Consider the following 20,141-nt stretch of genomic DNA (forward strand, 5'->3'; position numbering starts at 1 on the left):
ATTTTAGGTTTCAAATCCCTATGTAAATGTCGAAATATTTTTTATTTATTTATTTTAAAGAGTTGCATTTACACCTAGGAAAAAGTATTTTTATAGCAAAAATTAAATTGAAAAAGAAAAATGTCAACTCAAACCGGCCCATGGAACCCAAACCAAACTAGAAAATCCATATTCTTTTTCTTTTATCATTATTTTTAAATTTTCCCCAATTTCCTCTCCGTTCTTTGCTTACACTAAACCCTAAAAAAACAGATAGAATTTCGAAATCCAAAACGAAGAATCGAAAGGAAACCGAAGCAGATTCAGAGAAGAACAAACAAATTAACACCCCCCCCCCCCCCCTTCAAAAAAAAAGCCCCAATTTTTTTGTAAGTATTTACATACATATACATATACCTATACATATTTGCTTCTCTCTTTGTATCAATTTTCTAACACAGACATGGCTGTGTGTGTATGCAAGTGTTTATAGGTGTTAGAAGGAGAATTGGATTGAAGAAAGTGCACTAGTAGCTGTAGTAATGGTGGCAACGACGAAAACGACATGAGTAGGTTGTCGTTCAGGCCTCGTCCTCTCGACATTCACAAGAAGCTTCCTATCGTCAAGAGTGTCAAGGACTTCGAAGATGACGATGTCCCCACTACGGCCAACGCCGCCACCACTGCTTCTTCCACTCGCAATTCCCACTTGCTTCGTCTCTCTTCCGATGCAGCTGAACCCGAGGTATTTTTTTTGTGGTTTCTTCGCTGGGGCATTTTGTCGAACAGTTGGTGTGCGTTATGAATTTTTTTGGAGACCCAGGTGAGTTTTGAGGTTTTTTTGTGACGGGGTTTTGGTTTTATGGCTAGAGAAGGAATGGGGTCAAGTGGGTTTTGAGTAAAGAGTGTGAATTGTGGTTGTGGAGTGTGAGTACTTTGTTAATATGGCGGGTTTGGTGAAGTTTTTGACGTAATATTGTTGTGTTTTTGTGTATGCATATGTAGTGTAACTCACCCTCATACTGAATTTTGAACTATAGATGAGTTTCTTAAACTTTCAATACTATTTGATCTAAAGGTTAGTGGTATGACATTATATGTATTCTGCTATAACACTAGTTCTTCTTTGTCTTGTTCCGTCAATGCAAGATCATTTCTTTTTTTCCAGTGGGGAGTTGGGGGGGGGGGGATGTTGGTTAGGAGAGGATTCAGGTGGAGGGAAATGACAGGGGAGCAAATGGCAGGAATAGTCTACAGGAGATGTTTTATTGCTAATTTTTGCAAATATGGGGTGATGGCCTTCTCTGTCCAGGCCAGGAACAGATTTTCAGCTTAGCTCCAACTTAGTGGTAGAGCCACCTTCTCACTCCTTACTCAGAATAGGGCAATGATAAATGTGGAGTGATTACTAGAAATTGGTGTATGGGAGATGCACCGATGAACTAGTTATATAGTGGATTTGTGGAAAAGGATCAGAAGATTTGGAAGTCTCTACCTAGGCTTTCGTTTATCCAGTGTTGGGGATTATTTCGTGGTCGTTTTTGGCATATTGTGTGGTGTGAGGAGGCCCATTTATAACATGCTTTCCAGTTTTGTACGCTATTGCAACAAATAAGGAGGCTTTGACACCTATATGCTTGCTGGGTCGTGTATTTGCAATGGGAACCCAAATTTTTTTAGGGATTTATATCATAAGAGTTTGACATGGTTGATTAGTTCTTGGTGGTTTCTTTGTGGCATTCTATAAGAGAGGAAGGGAAGGATGGGTTAGGGTAATGATAATCTGGAAGGTAGAAGTTTTGAGTAATTTTTCTATATGGATTTAGGTGACTATGGTGATGTGAATTTCCATGGAAGGAATTTGACACAGTCAAATTGTCAGAATTTAAGTGGAGGCACATTTCAAAGGAGCAACAGAGATGGATGGTCTGTGGGGATATGTGATGCGGCAAATATGGAATGGTGGATAGGGATTTGTGTAAGAGGGATGTGTGGACAAACTTTCCATTATGTTTTCTAAAAATATATGGAGACTCTTTTTTTTAAAAGAAAAAATTGTCTTTCTTCAATATTAGAGTTTCTGGTGTTTGTTTTGTGGAGGTCCCTTTGAGAAGAGCTTTTCCAATTTTATGCAATATTGCAATGGATAATGGTGCTTTGGTAGCTACATGCGTGGGTCATGTGGTAATTTCTAATAGAGCCCACTAGCAAGCAGAAAAGTTGTTGATACATTTTGGGACTCATATAGGATACCACAAAGCTAGAGAGATGGCAACTAAATAGCATGAATGAGTTTCCTTGTCTATCTCACGAAATGAATTAGAAAAAATAAAAGGAAATATAGTGGAGAATAAGGTATAATTTCTTATTAGGCCTTTGTCAGGTACAGCTTAAATAAGTTGGGTGGGAAGACGACTAGCAGGGTGGAAAAAGCTGTATTTGTCCAAAGGCAGGAGGTTGATCGTGATGAATAGTACACTCTTCTATTCCTGCCTATTTTTTGTTATTGTTTATGATGCCTACTCAAGTGGCTAATAAGTTGGGGAAACTTCAAAGGAACATTCTATGGGGAAGATTGGGGATGCCAAAAAGCTCCATTTGGTGGATTGGAGAGTAGTATATTCCCTATAAAAGAGGGAGGATTGAGTATCAAAAAGCTTAGCTCTTTTAACCAAGCTCTTTTAGGGTAATGGCTATGGAGATTTGAAGTGGAAAATGATCATCTTTGGAGAAGAGTAATTTATGCAAAGTATGGTGAAAGTTGGGGAGGATGGACAACAAAACCTTCAGGGTCCACATAAGGTTAGTTTGTGTAAGAGTATAAGCAGGGGATGAGAGTCCCCCAAATTCTTATGCTTCAAGGTACAAGAAGATTCCAGAGTGAGATTTTAGTGAAACATCTGGTGTGATGACGACTCTCTTAAAGGACTTGTTCCCAGACCTATATGCCTTAGCGGTTGACAAGGAGGCTTCAGTAGCTGTAATCCTCACTTTATTATGTCTTTCAAGGATTGGGAGCTGGAATCAGTAGCTTCTTTTTTTGAGCTAATGTATGATAATTTGCCTTCTTTGTTAGGTATTTATGTGCCTCATGGATGCCATTAAGAAAAGAGGTGTTTTAGGTTTATTCATGCTATAATGCCCTTAAGGGCTCCACAAGTTCTTCCTTCCCATGGAAGAGAATTTTGATTGCCAAGGTCTCTTGTAAGCTGGCGTTCTTTGTATGGCTAGAGCTCTTGGGAAAATCTTGACAGTAGATAATCTTCGCAACTCACAAGAGGCATTTGTTGATAGTTGATTGGTTATATATGTGTAAAAGCAGTGGGGAATCTATTGATCACCTGTTTCTTCACTGTTCTTAGGCAACGAATATCTAGTCCTTCACTTTTTTCATTATTTGGGCTGATGTGGGTGATGCTCAGATTTGCGTATGAGCTATTGGAGTGTTGGAAAAGACGTTTTCATTGCCATAGAACATCCAATGTGTGGCCAGCTGTGCCTTCATGTGTCATGTGGAATCTGTGGTACAAAAGAAATAAGAGGGTCTTTGATGGTCTTGAATGTCCTACTTTTGTATTCAAAGAGCATACCTTATTTTCTTTGTATGATTGGATGAGTGTACTGGTTGGCATCCCTTCTTTTTTTTGGTTAAGTTTATTGATTCTCTTTCTCTTTGATTTGTATTTTTTGAAAAGGGCTTGTACACATCTTAATATGTGTGTTTGTGTGTGTACTGCTCCCAAAAATTATATGGTAACATCATGAAAATTACCTTTTACAACAATTAGAATTTTGTCAATTTAAACATATGATTGTGTTTAAATGGAGAGGTGTTCTGATACTATTGTTTAAATTAATTTTAAAGATTTATGTTCATTAGGTACATCAAGCCCCTACCAAGAAAGTGGCTGCAGAGATACCTACTCCTCAGTATGTAGTTGTGGATACATATGAAAGAGACTATTCCCGCACTTTCAGTCAACCAACATCTTACTTACGTGGAAGGGGAGGTTTGTGAACTAGATAGATCCTTTTTGATGTTATAATTAGTATGGAAGTTCTTTTGAGTTGTATCTGATTGTTGTAGCATGCTTAAATTCTGTTAAATTTATTTTCAGCTCGGGCTGAGCTTGGAGAATTTGTTGAGTATGACTTGGACAATGAGGATGACGATTGGCTTCAAGACTTCAACAATGAAAGGAAGAGTCTTGCACCTGAAAAGTAATCACATCAAACGTTACGTTATCATTTTTCCTGGTTCTATCCTTTTATTTGACACTAGTTGGTTTCGTTTAATGTTCTCCTTTAATCAATATCTTTTTAGTGGCTTAATAGTTTCATGGTGTTATACCATAATAACTAGAAGTTATAACCCTTTTTTTTACTTTGTCTATGGAAATTGGTCTGAAACAGCTATAAGCTATAGGAAGTGTTTAAAAATGGAAATGAATTTGTGAATAGAAATGCTGAATCATTCTAGAAGGACTATAATTACAAGTTATTTTTCAAATTTCTGTGCACAAATTTTAGTCATAATGTAATCATTGAGGTGCATTTGTAATTGCAGGTTAGAGTTTCTTATTTTTAAGTTGGAGGTATTGGACCATAAGGCTCGAGAAAGAGCAGGAGTTATTACACCTACTCTCGGTTCACCAATTCCTGTACTTCTACAACTGGATGCCGCTATTGAGGTGAAATTTTTTTTTTTTGATTTTGTATATTCTCATCAATATGAATGTTAGTTGATGGTCTGCATTACTTTGTGCATTAAATGGCTATGATTGGTACCCTTTTTTTTGGTCTTGCTAAATGAGGAATGAGGTATTAGTTGCTTAGGTATGTGTGTAGGAATATATAGAAAAAGTTCCCATTGCTCTGTTCCTGATGAGGTTGAAATTCAGCAAGAAATGAAACTTTGTAAAGTGTTCTTTAAAGTCCTAAGCTTACAAGAGCACTTAACTTGGCTGCATAGATGCATCAATTAGAAATCAACCACTGTTTGGAGGTAATATGGCATATTCTTCTATCTTTTTCGTCCATAAAAAAGGCATATTGTTGAAATAATATTAGTTACTGTATTTTCCCACCTGAAGGGTGGCCCCCAGAAGTGGGGTGGGGGTGGGGAATCGGCATCTGTCTTGTTTCTCCCTTAATCTATGATTTGCTTACCTTATGGTCGTTAAGTACCTTTGATGCAAGAAATAGAAATCATTTGTTGTTAATTATCCAAAAAAAAAAAAAAAAAAAATAGAAATCATTTGCTGGATTACATTAAATGTTATTCAGGTATAAAAGGTTGCATCTAAATTTTTTGCTTTCTTAAATCTCATTGGTTGCTCTCTTTAGTTATTTGTTGTAGGTATAAAAGGTTGCATCTAAATTTTCTTTGTTTCCTTTCCTTTGAATACTAGGCTTTACAAGTTCACTCCATCAGATATGCTGTTATCCAGTCTGTTTATAACTATTGGAAAGAGAAGGTATGTTTTAAAAACTGTACTTAATGATATTGAGAGATTTTACGTCATTGGGATAGCATGAATCTGTTAGAAACTGCTGGGTCTCTACAGTGTTTTGTATTATTTGTGGGTTTAGGCATTAATTTTTTTTTCTTTTTTTTGATAATTAATATAAAAGAAGCTGCAGGATGTATACACAGCTCTCCAAAAGAATACAAAGAGATAATGATTACAATTAGAAAGACAATCTATATGAACTTTGAATTCATATTACTACATCCAAGAGTGTGAGACCACTCAAATAAAGTTCTCGGCAATTGAATATTTGTGAAGCAGTGGCAAAATATTTTAGCGTATGAGAAAATGCTAAAAAAAACCTGACAGGGACTTGGTTCGTAGTAACATAAGAAAAAACCATGCATGGTAAGCAATATAAGTTTAAGGTGGCTACATTATATTTTGATGGACTTAAACAATACAGCAATAGCAAGCATAATTTTACGGATTTTTGAGTTAGAAATGACACTGATATTGATGTTCATCATGTTACGATCAGAGAACACTTGGCTAATTTTGGAATGCTTACACTGGACGTACACACCCAGGGTTATAAATGGCAATTTTGAAGCTCACCTCATGGCAAGGCACTGATTCTGGCCACGAGCTTACTAAAATGAGATAATGGTCATGTGTGGAAAGGTTTAGGCTGGAAGTTTTACCTTTTTAGCCTTCTATGCTACACTTGTGAAATGTATGCCTCACATGGCTGAGCATTTAGCTTTCTGAATGACTTGCCATATTACATCTTTCATGTGATCATGGTGAGCAGTGACATGTGGGTTCAATGAGCTTCAGCAATTGGAGATGGTGGTATAACTATGGTAATATGCACTGTTGTCGTTTTTATGCAACTAGAATGTAGTTTAGTCAACCGAGTAAGAGAAGACACCGAAAAATAGTAGGAACTCTTCACATAGGTTGGGGGGATTAATTTATTGTCAATTCATATTACATAATTATAAAATTTCATTTGCTGTTCAATATAAGTGGTTTTTGTTCTTTCATGACTATTTATGCTCCTTTTCTTTTCTTTGGCCAGCGTGAAAGATGGCAAAAGCCTATTTTACGGCGTTTGCAGGTTTGTATTGTCACTTTATGGTTAGATTGTGTGCCAAGATTTGCATGTAGTCATATTATGACATTTAATACATTTTTTTTATAACATTTAATGCAATTATACAAGTGTAGGGAATAAGTAAACTCAATCCTTGATTTTTTTAAAAATTCTTTTTTAGGATATATGTTCATAATTGTGGCTCTATTTTTCTCATTGAAAATATATTTTAATGGTAAAAATGTTTTTTTAAATATGCATGGAATGGATTTGAATCTTTTCTACAATAATTAATAAAAGGAAAGAGTATTAGATAATGAAGGCATAAATGCTTTTCTTTTATAGAACTTATACTTGAAGGCCTATCAATAAGCTGAATGTTTACCAGTTCACTTATAGGGAAATGTATTTTAGAATAATTTTTGGGGTGCCATTTTCCAGCGTTTTACTACCATACTGGAATTCTTTTGTTGTTTGCAAGCAAATTAGAAAATGCCAATTCCTGGAACATTTTCCCCATAAGTTCCATAAAACTAACCTAGAGTTGGTACTAATTATATTTTTCTATTTTAATACTGCCCTTTTAAAAAATTGTACTATGCTTAAAAAAGAAACATGTAGTTACATTTAAAAAAAAAAAAACATTTATTGGACTGGTCCTTCAACAAAATCAAGACTTGCTGCAAAACTACTTGAGTAATCTACGTGGCAAGTCTTGCTCCATAAACATAGATATTTCCTCATACTATTTGCATGAAATAATTTGATTCAACTGCCCATTAATTTTAAGCTATTCACAGCCTCTACTACTTGTTTTTTACAGCCTCCTCCACCTGTTAATGATACCAATCCCTACAATGTCTTTAGGCCAAGGGAGAAAACCCACAGACTTCACACAAGAAGGGTAAGTGTTGAGCTTGGCTCACTTTTGCATTTTAACTTAGTTTTTGAGTGAAAAGTTCTCTTTCTAGATGATAAAATTTGTAAACATCAACGTCTAAACATCCTCATGGTGATATTTTTTTTAGATGCAAAGGAGGGAAAACAATGTACAATCATTTGAAAAGCTTCGTCAGGTTAGCACTACTTTCACTTAATCCATTACTGATTTTTTTGCTTACTTTGGTCTTTGAGTTTTACTCAAGTTTGAATCATGCTTTGCTTAGGTGCTAGTGAGCTCTAGCTCAAATGGCACTTTCTAAAGGTGGAAGATAAGATTGTAGGTTCAGGACCAATTGGGTGCGTGTGTAATTATGAATATAAAAACTTGAGCTCATTATGAGGAAATTTCCAAGCTTAAGGTTGCTTAGTTTGTTTAGTTTGATGAGCCTACGCCTGGCCCAATCAAATATATAATCATTAGTGTACTTTAATTTGTAGATTTGTCCAAATATTACATATTAAAAAAAATTGTGTGTTTGTCCAAGCATGTGTGTGCTGATATACGTGGGCTTGTGAGCTTACAAGCCAAGTCAGTACAATAGCATGCATGTATAGACAACTAGGACTAGATCCTAATTTTAGTTGATTTATGAAAGCCTAAATAACTGAATTACAAAACTAACCTTTACTCTATGAAATTAAAATACTAATAGGCTAAGTAACTAATGAGACTTAAAATAAAATCCAAATGACAAATAAAAATATAATTGGCTTGTAAAAATAAACAAAACAATGTTAAGATAAAATTATCTTCAGGCTTCCTGCATTTGGTGCTTAAAACCAAGGGGCTTGGTTTGCCAATGACCTCTAGTTCGATTGTTATCTCCTCCCCTTATAAGTTCTAGGTGAAAGGTGACGTTGTGGGTTCAAGACCCATTGGGTGCGTAACTTGCCAATTATAAATAAATAAATAACTAAAAACCTGAGGGGCTTGGTTTGATGGGAAATTCTCCGCCTTCCATGACTCTGAACCAAACTAAGCTTGCCCCTATTTGTGTCTTTGTTTAAAATGCATAGCTCAGTTGCGAACAAGTTGGAGGAGTTACAAAGGGCTTCCCATGGGGAAGTATTGGGGATGAATACAAATAACTTGGTATATTAGAACATAGTGTGTCCGCCAATTAAAACAGGCAGATTGGGGATTTGAAAATTTAAACCTTTTAATCGTGCATTATTAGGTAAATGGTATTGGAGGTTTGGAGTGGAATAAGATCAGCTTTGGAGGTCACTTATATCTGCAAATATGGGGAAGCTTGAGTGCCTGAACGTCTAAGGAGTTTAGAGAATCCAATAGTGTGAGTTTGTGGAAGAGTATAAAAAGAGTATGGGAATCCCTCTCTTGTTTTATATTTTTTAAGATAAGAGAGAGTAGTAAGGTGCAATTCTGGTATGACCTTTGGTGTGGTGGGGATACATTGAAGAAAGGTTTCTGGATTTATTTTGTATAGCAATTAACAAGGCATGCTTGGTTTACTACTTTACCAATAGCTCTTTCATGAAGTGAGCTGGCATTCAAATGTTACCTTTTTGAGACCTTGGCAGGACTGGGAACTTCAAATGTATACATTTCTCGTCTTTGAATTTTATTTGTTATTTTTTTCGGTGATAAACGTATAATTAAATTTGTACATTCGGTTTAATTTTTTTTCAGGTCAGGCGGAACCTTGACCAAGCCAAGACCATTCTAGAGGCTCTAATTAAGGTTTGTTCTTCCTAATTGAAGTTTTGAAATATATATTAGGTAGTTTTTCATTTATGTGGGGATGGAGATCTTCTGTATGGACTTGTAAGACTCAATGTTCAGTATTTGATCGTGTGTAGAGAGAGGAGAAAAAGAGAGAAATAATGGAGACTGAAGTTAGCCTTCAAAGGATCCAAATGAAGTATAAGGTATGCATATGATGTGTATTATCCTCTTTGATTTTTTTTCTTTTTTATTTATAAGTGTATATTATTCTCTTTGGTTGCATTTATATTTGGGAATGCACCATTACTTTGTGTCTTCTATCTTCGTATGGTATTTTTGGAACATCATATTAAAGATTCTTGGTCACAATAAGAGAATCTCCCCCCCCCCCCCCCCTCTTTTTTTTTCCCTGCATAGCTATCTGCTTGTTTCTTAATTCAAATTTTAGACGTTCAGCTTTCTACTTTGTGGTTTGATTGAGTGTACTTTCACATGGAAAGCATCTGTTGTACCAGAACCCTCACTACTTTTAATTTATTTTGTGTAAACCGCAGCTTTAGGTTGCATTTTGACAGCCAATTTTTGGAAGTGCAATAATAGGAATCTTATCCTTAGTTCGTTCTAAATATGGAGAATAATTGAACCACTGTTTATTTCTTGTTCCTTTGCTTATGATCTTTATTGCACTCCATTGTGTTTTGTGACAATTCTATGGTTCAATTGTTGACTGCTTGGGGCGAGGAAGCTTGGTGGTGGGAAGAGCCTAGTTGAATGGAGCTTAACTCCATCCTATGTGGTGTATATGAATGGAGAGTAATGGCAGGAATTTGAAGTTAAAGAGTGAGTCACTAGGAGAGATCAAATAGAGTTTTCCCAAGGCTTTATTTGAATGGGCTTCAGTTCATGCTGCTTTTGGTTCTTCAGTCTTTCTCAGATGCATCAATGTTGTTAAGCTTAGTATCTGATTTGTGATTTTTTCCTGTTTACCCTCTGGGGTGCTGTTTTCTATGCTTCTTGTGTACTTGGGTTGCATTCCCTATGCCAAGGGCCTCATAGTTGAATTGGCACCTCCCCATGCACAAAGTGCTTGGGGGTCTATTAGGGGGGGGTGGGGGGTTTTTTTTCTTTGGGTAGAGTATGATTTTCAGTAATGTATTAGGATGCTATGATTGTATGCAGTTTCATGCTGGAAAAGGTTATTTTGTAGGGGATATTTCAAGTACAGATTTTTTTTAAGGTGGTAGCCTCTAAATATGTATCCTGTTAGGTATGGTATAGAGTTGGAGAGATTCCTCCACAATGTGGTTTTAGATTATATGTTCTGCATGTGTGAAGAGTCCTCATGATAACCTTTTAATCTTTTGCGTCTGCCCTATGTTTTGGTTAGCATGATATTTTCTTGTATTGAATATGTTGCATATTTACCTATAAAAAAAAAGGATATGTTGCATTATTCATTTTGCAATTTTAAGTGATTCTTGGGATGGTTACTTGTATCTTCAAGGGTCGAGTATATATGCCAATTCCGTTTATTAGAAACCTGGTGTTAATTGTTGAGTGAATTCTTCTTGGTTTTCAGCATGAAACAGAGCTCCTGGAAGATAGCTTGGTGCTTCCTGGATTTCCACCCTTCTCTTGCAAGTTTGGTTCTAGCGAAGAAGAATATGTGGATTCAGATGACCTTGCAAACAGCCGTCCCCGTACACGGCCTCCTTCAATACAGAATCCTCCTTTCACAGACTCCAATTTGGTTACAGTTCCCTCAGGAAGCATGAAACAAGAGTTTAGGCGGCGACATGTACCACAAGGATGGCTTCATAAAATGGTACTCTCATAGCTCTTCTGCCCAATCATACTGTCTTTCTCCTTTTCTATGAATCCCCCCCCCCCCCCCCCCCCCCCCCCCCCCCCCCACCCCCTACAAAAAAAAAATCTCTCTCCTCTCTTCTCAGGAGGGGGAAAGAATCCGAAAGTAATAGCTGAAATTTTGTGTCATGAGTAAAATATTAACTACCCAATATAAAATGGGTCAGGAAAGATCAAGTCTTTATAACTTGTGATCGTATCTGCTTTTGCTTGAAGAATATCAAATTTATCACTAATTGTGAATTTTAACACGGGATTGAATGATGCAGGATCCTCTTGAACCAATTTTATTGTTCACCAAACCTCTAGTTCCAGAGAAGCTGGCAGCTGCAGGCATTGTACCGCCATCTGATTCATCAACAAGAAATAATGTATCTGCACCACCTTGTAAATTTCGTGGACGAATTGGCCGAGGAGGCCGAATCATATTTGATAGATGGAATCCATTGTTGCAAACTCCGATTGACTGTGGTAACTCTTTTTATATACCACCAAAACCCCGGTCTTCAACGTATAATTGATGTATTCACTTTGCATTGCCCCCCATTCTCTAACCAGGACAGCTGCCCACTGAAAACAGACCCAATTCATTTTTGTTTGATTATACGGTGGGATCTGGGATCTCAGGGAATTGTAGGCTGAGTAACATTATGTTAGGCATAGAGGTTGTTTGATGCTGGGGCAGGGAGCCGGGTGTATTGTATATTTTCATTTTCATCTGTTGATGTTTGTTTAAATTGTATTTCTCTGCCTTGTCCTTGCCCATGTTAATTATTATATTGCTTAAAGAAGCATGTACATTCTCTCTCTCTCTCTCTCTCTCTCTCTCTCTGTGTGGATCTAGGGAGATAATCCCTACCATCTCTAAGGACTTGAACCCACAACTGTTGTACTATTTGTTCTGTTCATTCTGGTGGTGGTGCAGATATCATATCAGGAAGAAGCAAGGAAAGACAATTCCCCCATAAAACCTCTCAGGGAGAAGAATTTCATGTTTTTAAATGGTAATGGTAAATAATATTTATGGCAACGTTTGGTAATGTATTAATTTTTTTTTTCTCGAGACAAATTAATGCACTCCTTGTTTTGGTTATTTGGTAACTCTAATTAGTATTAGATTCTAAGAATCAATTCGTTTCTTATAAGCATTTGGTTGTTTGGTACCTCAACTAAGTAGATTCTAAAAATCAATTCGTTGCTTATAAGCTAAAATGGGTTGCTTATAACCCAACCCATATTACTTGCCACCGCAAAGCCCATTTCCAACTCTACCATTCCTCCCTGTTTGCCGCAAGCCTGCACTGTAAAGTGTAAACCCATCAATCCGACGACTTTCAAGTTCAACTACACCCGGTGACTACAACCTCACAATTGGTGATGATAATTATAATTAACTTATAACCATTGGAAGGGGAGATTTTAACTTAGTTCTCTTAATAAAGGAGGATAGGTTATGCCAATCAGCTACAAGGTTTTTGGCAAAGTGCATCCAACTTTGTTATATGATATATATGTATATCATGAACTTATATAATATTAATTTTATTGATAATGTTTTGGTGAAAATAATTAAATGATTGATAATTATATAATGAGCAAAATTTAAGTATAGTACTTAGGTATTGTTACTTGCTTAAAAAAAAAAAAAAAAAAAAAAATCCTTAAGTGTTGTTTCTTAAGTTTATTTTTTAAAATTTAAACATGTGACTACTTAACTAAAAATCTCCAAATGCCGTTAACCTAAAACATTTCTATTCCATGAGAAAAAAGTCACATGGTGTGGTAATAGGAGTTGGAATATTCAATTCCACTATTCTTCTGATGATTTGGAGGTGGAGAGAGTGGATGCTTTTTACGAGTATATTTATTCCAAAATGCCAAGGGGTGAGGGAGTTGATAGTTTGTTTTGGAAGTAAACTTTGAACGGTGTTTTTGATGTGCGCTCCTTCTATAATTCCTTATATGCTCCTTCTACCATTCCTTTCCCTTGGAAGTATACTTGGAGTAAGGGTGTGCATGGTCGGGTCGGATTAGGTTGAGGGGATTTTTCGACCCAACCCACCATGGTAGGTTAAAAAAAAATTCAACCCAACCTAACCCAACCCATCACAAGGGTACAACCCAACTGAACCCAACCCACATGGATCAGATTAGGTCCGGTTGAATCCATGGGTTGGACCCTTTTTTTATTTATTTTTTATGTATTATTTATTACTACTATTATTATTAACTTGAGTAGGAAAAATATATATCTCACCTACCGCCTAAGTTGATAAATAAAATATTCATAAACTAGTATTTTAACTCAGTTATAAACAAAACACATCCAATTGAGTTGATAAACAAAATATACATGAACTAGTATCCTAACTCAGTTATAAACAAATAAGAGTGGAATGGGAGAGTGGGAGTGGGAGGTAGTAGAGAGAGAAATAAGAAGGTAATTGGATTTTAGATAGGTAGAGCCGAATATGAGAAAACATTATTAATTATATAATATATTTCTAAATATATATAATTTAAATTTTAAATATATAGGTGGGTCGGGTTGGGTTAGGTGGGTTTGTGATTGTTATGACCCGCACCCAACCCGACCCATTATTAAAAAAAATTTCATAACCCAACCCAACCCACCAACCACTAAAAACCGACCAAACTCGGCGGGTTGGGTCGAGTCGGGTTGGTTTTGGCGGGTTGGCTACACACCCCTAATTTGGAGTGTTAAGGTACCTAAAAGAGTTTTTTTTTTTTTTTTTTTAATTTTTTATGGACAACAGCTTGAGATAGTATTATTACTATTGATAACCTTGTAAAAAGGAACTTGTCTTTGGTTAATTGGTGCTATTTGTGCCGCTGTGATTGAGAAATAGTGGATCATCTTTTACTTCATTGTAAGTTTGCACATGCCGTATGGAGTGAAGTTTATTTATTTATTTATTTTTAATATTTGGTATATAGTGGGTGATGCCAAGGACGGTTGTTTCTTTTCTTTGTACATGGGAGAACTATTTAGGGATACACTCTTCTTCGGTCTAAAATATGGTGCCAACCTGTTTGATGTGGCTAATTTGGAGGGAACAAAATACTCACACTTTTGAGGATATTGAGAAATCTGTTGATCTTTTGAAGTTTTTGTTAGTTGGGACATTATTTGGGTGGTCTCATATTTGGGGTTTTACACAATGTATTTTCGTATTTGATTTTCTACAATTTGTTTCTGTTTCTCTTTGATTTGTTTCAAGTACAGTCTGTTCATCATCGTGAACATGATGTACTTTTTTATTAATGAAAATATCTATTACCTATAAAAAATACAGAGAAAAAAGTCATAAGAATGAATTTTAAAAAGAGAATCTAAAGAACTACACCTAAGTAATGTACCTAGGTTTTGCCCTTATATAATTTCACAATACTTACCAAATGTCTTGAAATTATACACGGAATGATTTATTGTGTTTGATGAATTAGTGACTTACTTTTATACCATTGATTGCATTAATAGCAAAGATTCTTAAAAATTTTCATACCATTGCTTAGATGTAAAGGATAAAATTTTAAATTAATATACCATTGCTTAGATGTTGTACCATAAAAATTCCTCATTTATATTTATTCATGCGATTGCATTGGTCAATGCAACACAAGATGTGTTATGTTCTCCAAATTTAACTATGTGGCTTATTTCCCAATATTGTAATGTAGTTTAAATTAATTATGAAACCTAATATACAATACCTCTGTTCTAAAGCTGTACTTAAGTTTTATCAATTAAAAAATATAACAAAAACTTCTAATAAAATGGTATAATAGAGTGCATAAATGCTTATTAAGTAATAGGCCATGTTTCACATGTATCTTGTAATAACAGCTTCCACTTGTTTGCGTGGAATTGTTATAAGTAAGCAATGCAAAAAGCATTTTGTTTTGAGTTCAATAGAAGGATGCCAACCTAGTTTAGAGCCTATACTTAAACCTCACAAAATTACATGCATGGTCCATTATATAAGTTTTCACACTCGAAGGCAAGCACATACATGTCGACACACCTTAAGCAATAATAATAAGGGATCTAACATCAACACTTTCAAAAATAGAAAAAGATCAACACATTTTGGAGATTGTAGCCTTGTAGGAGACTAGGAATTGAAATCATCCTATAGTCCTAAAAAGAGGGTTAATCCTTAATCGTCCTAAGTTTGTACATTTTAAGAAAGATAATGAATATGGAGGATGCAAGGTTGAAACTTTTGAGGCCCAATCTAACGTGTCCATTGGACGTGGCCCAGCCCACCAATTGCTATTCTATTTTTTTATTAGGATATATTTTGCTTAGGATATACTTATAAGTCTTATATCCTAATCCAACCACATCCAGATTAAGATGCAAAAAGATTTTTTTAAAAAGGGGAGGGGGGGGGGGAAAGAGAAACGAAAAGAATAACCCAATATTTTTTTTTAAAAAAAATTGACACTAAATGGACCATAATATCTATTCTTGTCTAAAATAATATTCAAACCATGGAAAAAAATGGCAAATAACACCCATTTTCAAACATATTCGTTAGTTAGCATTGTTTTCAAACTAATTAGCAAACTAACATCTCGAGTTTGTTAGACTCGATTTCACTATAGCAACTCAAGTCTCACAAACTTGAGTTCCATGTGAACTGATTCTTTAACACTCTATTTCCCTAAAACAAAAACAGAAACACAAAGATCAAAACAGAAACCACAACAATCAGAGAGATCAAAAACAGAATCATGAAGCAACAAACCCAATGAGATCAAAATAGTAACACGATGCAACAAACTCAAGTTCCAGGTGGTAGCTCGGACTGAACCCAGGCGGCGAACCCAGATGGCGATTAGGATCGGGATAAGGTTTGAACCCAGGCGACGATTGGGATTGGGATGAGGTGGTGGTGCATTTGTTGGGTTTGGTTTTCTAGGTTCTGATCAGCGTGTTTGTTGGGTTTAGTTTTGCAGGTTCCGATCGGTGTGTTTGTTGGGTTTGGGTTTGGTCTTGTTGGTGAAGACCTATGAAGGATTTGAAGGTGAGAACTAGAAAGATGCTATACAGTCCTATGAGAAATTGAAGGTGAGAATGAGACCTGAAGCTCACGCGTGAGGAGCTAAAGTTGTTTGTGAATTTTGTTCTTTTAGTTTTGTTTTGAGGAAATTGAGTTTTTAATAATCAATTTCCACTTGCTAATAATGGAAATTGAGTTTCCAAGACTCGAGTTGCTATAGTGAACTCGAGTCTAAGAGACTTGAGATGTTAGTTTGCTAATAAGTTTGGAAATGTGCTAACTAACAAATATGTTTGAAAATTGGTGTTATATGCCAATTTTCTCCTTCAAACCATTGCATATTGAAATAGAAAAAAGTAGGGGATATTTTCCATCTAGCATAACTTTTAGAGATTACTTTGTTAGTAAGCACATTTATGAAACCGTTTAGGAAACTAGCATCTCGAGTCTGTAAAGCTTAAGTTTGGTGACAAACTCAAGCCTCAAAGACTCAAGTTCTAGTGTTAAGGTGGAGCAATTTATCCACGTGGAACTCAAGTTTCTCAGACTTGAGTTCTATAGAAGAATCTGAAGATGAAGATGAAGAACCAGAACTGAAGGAAGAGGAAGAACAGATAACACAATCTGGAAAATGCAGATCCGATGAAGAAAAACAGAGATCTAGAGATCCAAAGAAGCAGAACGATCTGAAAAACAGAGGAAGAATTTGTAGAAGTAGATGAGAAAGAAGAAGTTTAAAGGAAGAAGGGGAACAATCTAGAATGGTGGATTCAACGTGGATAATTTTTGTTTGCTAGCTTAGGAACTCGAGTATTTAAGACTCGAGTTCTATCATGAAACTTGAGTCTTACAAACTCGAGATGCTATTTTTCCACATTGTTTTACAAACATCACCACTAATGAAATTGTTAAAAATTTAAGGCTAAATGGAAAAAAAAAAATTCGAACAAATTAGTCAATAGAAAATTGAATATGAAAAACAGAGAGAAAGAGAGAGAGAGAGAGAGAGAGAGGAATTTAAAAGCATACACAGAAGATATATATGTGTGTGCGTGTGTGTGTGTGTGTGTGTGTGTGTGTGACATCTATCTATCTTTAAAAAAATTATTTTCTTTGTTAAATTGTGTAATCTATTAGGGTTTTAAAGTCATAATTGAATTATGAAAAATAAAAGTCATAGCCTTGAATAAGTTCTATCTCCTAGTTTGAGACGACTTTCTTTCTTTCAACCCCTTACTTTCCTCCACATCATATCTTTCAACTCATAAAATGCTTGTTTCCTCAGCTAATGAAATTAGGGAAGCCAAGTTATTTCTTGAGATATCCTAAAATCTTGAGTCCTTAATGGAATAATGATGGATTCTTTTGTTGTTTAAGGGGTATTCAAACTTGGGAAATAAAAAAGGGAGGTCTTAGCTCTACTCACCCTTTGTCCTAAAGTGGCCTCAAACAAATCAATAGCATGTATATTGGTATATGCTTATTTTGCAGCTCTACTAAAGATAAGGTTGTCATCAATGAAAAAGCAAATAAATGATATGATGAACAATTCTATTTGTTGTAACACATTTGAAAGAGTCTTTAACCTTAGCTTGTTTGATTAAAGATGTAAGCCCCTCAATACAAGGAAGAAATAGACAACAGGATAAAAGATCCTCCTACTTCTAACCCTTAGGCCCTAGTAGGGATAAGGATATTATATCCTTTAGGTGAACCATTAAGATGAACTAAATAGGAAATATAAGATAGACATGTTAAAATTATGGTTAAATGATTAGATTTACAATTTTTTAAGAACATAAGCTTCTAGGAGAATGTGTAATTTATCAAGACAACCTATAATTAACTTTATCCATTTATTATCAAACCCAACTTTTCCATTATTTCCCTTATGAAGGGCCACTTAATCTTACCATAACTTTGCTCATACCCAACTTCACATTCATCACTCCCTTCGAACCACTTTATGCATAAGAAGGGGCAAAACTAAGATTTTATGAATAAGGGGGCCAAAATTATAACAAATAAAAAATTGAACTAATATAATTGAGTCATACAAGAAATATGAAGAGTTTGGGGGACTAACCATATTTCTTTTGTAAAGTTTAGGTAAATTTAGGGATAAAAGTCTAATATTTGAGAAGTTTGAAGGGACCGACTACATATTTTGAAATTTTTTTTTTTCAAAAAATTAGGGGTAATTTTATAATATTTGAGAAGTCACTTTAACTATCATAAAATATCCTTGGAAACACTTGTTTTATTCTATTTGCTAAAAATTTTGTGATCAACTTAAAAATAATATTTCGTAAATAATAGGATTGGTAATTAGTGATTGAAGGACACTAGATTATAAGGAATAAGAACAATATAAGTATAATGAGATGAGTGCAAAAAATGACCATAATTCAAAAAGGACAACACAACTACAGTCACAAAGATTTGTAACAAGTATGATAAAAGAAAAATTAACATACAATATAGACAAGGTGTTTTTGATCATTTGAAGAGGCATTGTTATCACCTCATCAACTGTAAAACGTTGCTACAAAACATCATCCATATCAGGTTTCACCAGGCCATCCACACAATCCAACACTCTTTATGTATTAAGAGAACCTTTTAGATGTGACAATTCCTTTATAGTAGTTGAGTATTTCCTTAGTCACCTAATAAATTTTGAACTACCTAGAATTCATTGTCTTTTTTGATAAAGTATCCTAATATTAATCAATTTCTTATTTAATTAAATTATATTTACTAAATAATTTATAATTAAATTAGATATTTTATTTTTTTTTACAATTTTTTTTTGATTTTAAATATGTAAGGACACGATTCCTTTGCGGCCCATTAACATTTTTGGGCTCACACACGAAAGATCCCTTACAATATGATTTGTAGAGAGTGGGCCTGAAAAAGCTAGCCGTTGGTCACGGGGCGGTGCCCGGTCCTGGTTTTGGAGGGATTCCTATAGGAAAAGGAGTTGGGCTTGAACATTTAAGCCCTAAGGCGTCGCACCCTATGGGATGGGACTCCTCGGAGTTGATCCGAGGACCATTGAGGCCTTATCCCGGTTACCCAACGACGGACTTTCTTCAGTGAGGTTCGGTGTTGTTGAGAGATTCTCCCCCATGTAGTCTTTCTTTTTCGGAGGTGGGATCCCCCCCTTTAGATTTACTTACTTTCTTCTTTTATACTCGTCTGCGTTAATTGTCCTTCGTCCACGTGTAGGGTCAATCTTTGCAAGACTGATATTTGTCCCATCAATCTAATCCCAGAATTGTTGGGGATGGTTGATAAGGCTGCAGAGTACGGCTCTGTCATGTGTTGGGTCTTATCTGGAAGGGTAGTAAGGATAACTTCCCCAAGATATTTTGGATCTCCTTACAAATTCGTCCCTATACCAGTTTTACCCCTTTATTCCGGTGGGATTCAGGATTTGCCGAGGACTGGACTGTCCTCGGCTGCCTCCCAAAATTGTTTTGTGCTCTGTATTGTAGAGCTTGGGCCACAGTTCTCCTCGGCTCGGGCCTTTGGACTCTCTAAGGGCAAATGGGCCTGGTCCATGAATTATTGGGCCCCATAAAATATATTTATTAATATTCAATATAATTTTTTTGAGAAGAAGGTTAGATCTTATTATTAAGGGAAGTTTTTTAAATCAGTTGGAAGTACAGATTCAATATATGTTAGAACATCTTCCATACAAACTAACAACTGAGGACCTATAATTGCTCATCTTGCAAGTGAATAAGTAATATTGTTACAATGACTATGTACATGAGAAAAGCTAAAAGCTGGGGAAAAAAGAGGCAATGTATTGTACGTCCTTTGCAATGTGACCCAGATGTGCCTGGGAGTAATACTTATAAGAGATTTCTACCATATATTTTATGCCCTATATATATGAACCATATACACAAAATTCTAATACTTAATATTCACTCTATAAGTATAAGTATTTGTGGAGTGTGGATGACAAGTTTCGAGGTTTAAGTTTTCTAGAGGTAGCTTCACACACATATACATTTTAATTAGGTTAAACTAGAAATTCTATCTAGTGT

General features: G+C 35.5%; 1 protein-coding gene across 1 annotated transcript; it reads left to right on the top strand.

Annotated features, from left to right (window-relative positions):
• The first annotated feature begins 179 nt into the window (after nucleotides 1-179).
• Nucleotides 180-12,137, top strand: LOC115991734. The gene is made up of 13 exons (XM_031115611.1): nucleotides 180-368; nucleotides 464-724; nucleotides 3,860-3,989; nucleotides 4,098-4,200; nucleotides 4,547-4,670; nucleotides 5,391-5,456; nucleotides 6,535-6,573; nucleotides 7,373-7,453; nucleotides 7,578-7,625; nucleotides 9,143-9,193; nucleotides 9,313-9,381; nucleotides 10,758-11,003; nucleotides 11,314-12,137. Exons 2-13 carry the CDS (start codon nucleotides 545-547, stop codon nucleotides 11,563-11,565), a joined length of 1,389 nt encoding a protein of 462 aa, XP_030971471.1. The 5' UTR covers nucleotides 180-368; nucleotides 464-544; the 3' UTR covers nucleotides 11,566-12,137.
• Nucleotides 12,138-20,141: the final 8,004 nt, after the last annotated feature.

This window comes from Quercus lobata, chromosome 5 (genome assembly GCF_001633185.2).
Source record: "Quercus lobata isolate SW786 chromosome 5, ValleyOak3.0 Primary Assembly, whole genome shotgun sequence".
Classification (NCBI taxonomy): domain Eukaryota; kingdom Viridiplantae; phylum Streptophyta; class Magnoliopsida; order Fagales; family Fagaceae; genus Quercus; species Quercus lobata.